At 51.9% G+C, this 5,142-nt stretch overlaps 1 protein-coding gene and 2 non-coding genes across 3 annotated transcripts in view; 2 read left to right on the top strand and 1 right to left on the bottom strand.

Moving 5' to 3' along the window:
• Positions 1–4,406, top strand: part of LOC115299969 — a 22,741-nt gene extending 18,335 nt beyond the window's left edge. Inside the window, exons 11-12 of the mRNA XM_029949515.1 lie at positions 1,628–1,711; positions 3,369–4,406. Of these exons, the coding sequence (XP_029805375.1) occupies positions 1,628–1,711; positions 3,369–3,389 (105 nt within the window). The 3' untranslated portion in view covers positions 3,390–4,406. The remainder of the gene's footprint in view (positions 1–1,627; positions 1,712–3,368) is intronic.
• Positions 2,475–2,546, bottom strand: TRNAP-AGG. The gene has a single exon. It is a non-coding gene; the product is annotated as a tRNA-Pro (tRNA).
• TRNAK-CUU lies at positions 2,742–2,814 on the top strand. The gene has a single exon. It is a non-coding gene; the product is annotated as a tRNA-Lys (tRNA).
• Positions 4,407–5,142: the final 736 nt, after the last annotated feature.

A 5,142-nucleotide genomic window follows, 5' to 3' on the forward strand; every position in this document is an offset into this window, starting at 1 on the left:
CTCTCCAGAGCAAGGAGGAATTTTAGGGTGGGAGTAGGACCCAGCAGCTCTCTGCTCATCCTGTACCCCAAACTCTGGAGTCGGGGTGCCTCAGTGAATCTGCTGAGGATCCACAGAGCTTTCAGTCTCTGCACCCCAGCTGCTGTGTGCGGACCTGGCCCGCATCCTGAATCCAGCTCAGCAGTGCGGGCAGGAGTGAGGAGGAGCAGGAAGGCGGCTCACAGACCGGGGAGGGGGGAACACACAGGCAGCGTCGTTAGTGGTGGTGCATGTGGGCAAGGCACTGAGGGCATTTCAAAACAAAAGGACTTTATTTGCTCCCTACCCAAAAGCGAAAAGCTTTTATGGTTGAGGCAATACTACATGTGCCTTAAAATTTAAAAGTGGAGGAAGATAGGTTTGAAAAATGCACAGAAATGGGGGAGGCTGGGAGGGCAGAGAGGCTTTGAGAACTCTACTTCTGTTCAGTTTTGTTGTGAACCTAAAATTGCCCTAAAAAGTAAAGTCTATTCTTTAAAAGTGCACCGAGATGCCTGGCTAGATCAGTTGGTAGAACGCGTGACTCTTCATCTTAGGGTGGTGAGTTCAAGCCTCATGTTGGGTGTGGAGCCTACTTAGAAATAAGAATGGGGGGTACCTGGGCGGCTCAGTCGGTTAAGCCTCCGGCTTCGGCTCGGGTCCTGATCTCCCAGTTCATGGGTTCAAGCCCCACATCAGGCAGGCTCTGTGCTGACAGCTCAGAGCCTGGAGCCTGCTTCGGATTCTGTATCTCCCGCTCTCTCTGACCCTCCCCTGCTCGTGCTGTCTCTCTCTGTCTCGCAAATATAAATAAAAGCATTTAAAAATTTAAAAAAAAAAGAATGAAAAACACACAGATAAATTTCAGCTACTATTTCTTTTCTTTTGGCTCTGTAAGGACTCCAACATTAGATATTTTGTTAAAGTCCCAGCAGAGCCTTGAGGCTCCTTCTTTCCTTTCTTCCTCCTTCCCTCCCTCCCTCCCTTCCCTCTTCTTTCTTTCTTTTTTCCTTTCTTTCCTTCTTTCTTTCTTTCTCTCTTTCTTTCATCCTTTCTCTTTTTCCTCCTTTCTTTCTCTTTCATTCATTCATTCATTCATTCATTCATTCATTCATTCATTCATTCTTTTCTCCTTCCTTCCTTCCTTCCTTCCATCCTTTAGTTCTTTCTCTATTTTCTGTGTTCTTCAGATAGGGTAATTTCTGTCATTCCATCTTCATGTTCACTGATTCTTTCCTCCGTCACATCCGTTCATTTGTAGCTTGACCATGACCCCTGTTATATCAGTTACTACATTTCTCAGGTCTAAGTCATCCACACATTTATTCTTTATATCTTCTATATCTTTGAGACTTTCAAGTTTTACATTTATTTCAAGCGCCTCCTTTATAGCTCCGTCCAGCATTTTTAGTATGGCTGCTGTCCTCTCTCTCCTTTTCAGATGGTTCTAGAACCTGTGTCCCTGCCTCTCAATAGCCTTTTATGGTTCGAGTGGAGATCTTCCTGGCTCCCAGTATGAGCTGAACCGGTGGTTTTCAGCTGGGTCCTGGACATGTTTGGTGTTATGTTTTGAAACTCTAGATCTTATTTACATCTTCTGATTCTGCAGGATCGTCTAACAACACGCTCCCGGCCCCCGGGGAGAAAAGAAGACTTCACCTTGTTGCTGCCTGGTGGGGGCAGTTCCCGCAAGGTGGGGCCTCCTTACTGCGGGGCAGGGGTGAGAGTTTAAGCTCCCAGAGGCCTATGCTGTCGCCCCCGTGGGGCGGGGGAGGTGGCGCGCCCCACCAGACAAAGAGAAGGTTGGGGGAACATTAGAGGCTGTAGTAAAGCAGGGCTTCCAGGGCTCCTGCTGGAAGCGGAAGTGGCCTTGCCGTTTTTGTTCAAGTCCCAGAAAGGGAAAGGGGAGGTGAGGGAAACTAGGCCTGAAGTCCAAGTGTCCATTTCGTGAGCTGCGCGCTCAGGGCGGGCCCTGCCCAGACACCTTACTCTCCCCTTTGGCAAGGTAGCTGCAGGGAGGCAGAGGAGGGGTTGGAGGGGGAGGTGTCGGGGAGGCTCCGTGAGCCTGCACTGGTAATCAACCCAAGAAGCAACGCGGGCCGTCAGCCAGAGTCTGGCTCTACGAGAACATAGTTGGGGGGCCTTCCCGGCCTGGTCCGGGTCCCACTGCCAGGCCCGCGGGCGCAGGACCAGCGCGGCCCCACCAGCCGTGCTGGCTCAGCGCTCCCCCTGGCGGCCAGCCAGGGAAACCCCCCTGGAAGTGCGGGCGCTGCCGGAGGCCGGAGAAAGGCCCGGAGCCCGGGCTGAATTCAATGTGGAGCTCAAATTCAGCAGAGGTTAAGGGTCTCTGGCCTTTCCAATCAGGACAGCCAGTCGAGGGAACGATGTAGGGTGGCCCTGGGGACCCAGAGCTTCAACAGGGTTCCGCGAGAATTTGAGGAAGAAGGAAAATGACAGGGCTCGTCCGGGATTTGAACCCGGGACCTCTCGCACCCTAAGCGAGAATCATACCCCTAGACCAACGAGCCACCCCTGAGGTGTGTTTACTTCTACTTATTTCTAGCTACCTTCACCCCTAGTTACCCACCTTCCACGGTCTCCTCTGGTGGCTGCCGGCCACGCCTGCACCACCTCTCCCAAGGCAGGATACCCTTTTGCCTCTTTTTGCAGCACTTGCCTTTAATACTTAGAGTAGCAGGGAGGTACAGCCCATTTTTGTCCTTGCCTGGCTAGCTCAGTCGGTAGAGCATGAGACTCTTAATCTCAGGGTCGTGGGTTCGAGCCCCACGTTGGGCGTGCAATTTTGACTGAGGCCACTAGAGGACTCAACGCAAAGAAGGTATTTCATAGATGAGCTGTTTAAAGAGGCTTTTAACAATGTTAGGCCAGTGGCAGACGCTACCAGTGAGGCCTCCCAGCGTCACCCCCTCTCTGTGCTTGTGTGAAGCAATGTAATTATTTGTGCCCACCAGCCAGCTTTTGAATACGGCCAAAGAAGACACATAGCTGTATCTTTTCTTAGATTAGTAACCCCAGAATGACCTGTGCTGTCACATTTGACTGGGGAACAGGATTCAAACCCAGAGCTCGGTGTCTGTGTGGGTTTGGGGGTGACTCTCTAGCTCCTGAGTCGGGCTCCCAGGAGGAGGCTCCAGATCAGAGCCCCCCCCAGTGCCTGAGGATGGAGTGCGAGACCCCCCTCCCCCATCTCCACCCTGAGGTCGATGGCCTCTCACCTTTGCTCCAGTCTCCCCAGTGAAAGGGGCATTTGGTGTTCTGCTTTGGGAAGAGGGAGAGGAGGGTATATGGTTCCCATCAGCTGATTTTCTTCTGTTCTCTTGCAACGGTAGGCTCTTGAAAACGTCTGCTAAGTGTCGGAAAGGACCAGATTTTCTTTCTTTTTAGGCGGGAACCGAAGTTACCCTGGGAGACCGCCTCTGCTGGGCCCTTGGGTCTGCACGTCCCAGGCCTGTGGCCGGCGCTTCTGCCAGAGCCCCCATGTCTCCCTTCAGGACACTCTTAGTCTCAGCAATCTTCCCTGGTGTTCGCAGGGGACAAGAAACTCAGTTTATTCGGTACTTAGGTCCATACACCTTTGTCGCTTTTTGGAAAAAATTCTTCCCAACTCAGTGCCGCTCTTCGTCTCCAAGGCTGCGGTGAGAAGTGACCACAATCAGAGGCGTATTTTCTCACACTTCCAGAGGCCAAAGCGGAGAGCCGAGGTGCCAGCGGCCACCTTTCCCGCTCTCTAAAGGCTCCAGGGAAGAAGCCCTCCTTGCCTCTGCCCGCTGCTGGTGGCTCTGGCCAAGCCCAAGACTCATCACTGCGGTCTGGGCCTCCATTGTCCCGGGGATTTCTTCCCTCCTCGAGCCTTTGTCTCATATAATCATGTGATCTTTTTATAAGCCCCCTGTCGTTGAGTCAGGGCCCGCCCTACTCCAGGATGATCCCACTTTAATTACAGGTGCGAAGACCCTGCCTTCTGAGGTCCCGGGTGGCCATTGTGTTAGGCGGACTCCATTCAACACGATTTTTTTTTGCGAAACATGTTATATTTCTTATCGTTTTCTAACTCACGACCTCAAGATCAGGAGTCAGACACTGTAGCCATTGAGCCAGCCAGACACCCTACCTTCTTTTTAAATAATCATTCTAGTTCACTGGGATATGTGCACTCGGCAGGCCCTGTGCGGCGGCTTCTCCGACCTTGGGACCAGACTGCAGACTGCCCCTCACCGTTCCTCTTCCACAGTGATGTTCCGGCGCCCCGCGCACAGGTACGGTGGGAAATCCAACGCTGCAAAAATAGAGCATCGTCAAAAGTTGGAAGTCAGTGTTCAGAGACTGTGGTGTCTGATGGATGTTGAGTATTGATGTTTCTCTCAAAACTTTTAAGAGTCCCTGGGAATTTTTGCAAACTATACAGGTGCTTCCACACGCAGTTTGGGAACCGCAGAGCCCAGCCCAAAGCATCACCCCGAGTGCAGACATCGCGTGCTTTGGGAGCGGAAGTAGCTGGCGTCACAGGGAACGCATGCTGGTGGCTCTTGGGGCAGGGGCCTGGGGGTGACTGTTTTGGAGGTGGCTGTACCCTGAGCCCCATCCCACTTGCCGGTCCTCTCTGTGGGTGGTACCTTGACCCAGGCCAACCTTTCAGCCGTCCTCGACATGGAGGGCTCAGGATCCCAGGCCGGCCGGAGGTATCCCGCCCTCTTGGTCTGAAAAGACATCACAGCCAGGCCCCACACTGCCGACTGCAGAAAGATGGCCTCTTAGGATTGCATCTGGGACCTCACAGCTAAAGCAAGAAAAACATCCTTAGGTGCGGGGGACCAGCCCACGCACCAGAGTCTAAGGGTCCCTGAGTAGGGGGTTGGTGTCGGCGAAATATCTACAAGAAAGAACACAGACATCATGAATGGTGGAAGAGACCACACTTTACTGTGAAACTTGGTGTCTTATATACCACAGGTGATTACATCTTTCTTTTAATGATTACATTGTTTGTAACTTCTTAGGAATCACATGCTTCAGAATAGATCATTGTTTTCACGAAAGAGAGAACAGAAAATTAAAGACAGGAATGAGGTACAATACAGAAGATCAAAAAACATAATTTATCAC

This window comes from Suricata suricatta, chromosome 8, assembly GCF_006229205.1.
Source record: "Suricata suricatta isolate VVHF042 chromosome 8, meerkat_22Aug2017_6uvM2_HiC, whole genome shotgun sequence".
In the NCBI taxonomy this organism is placed as follows: Eukaryota; Metazoa; Chordata; class Mammalia; order Carnivora; family Herpestidae; genus Suricata; species Suricata suricatta.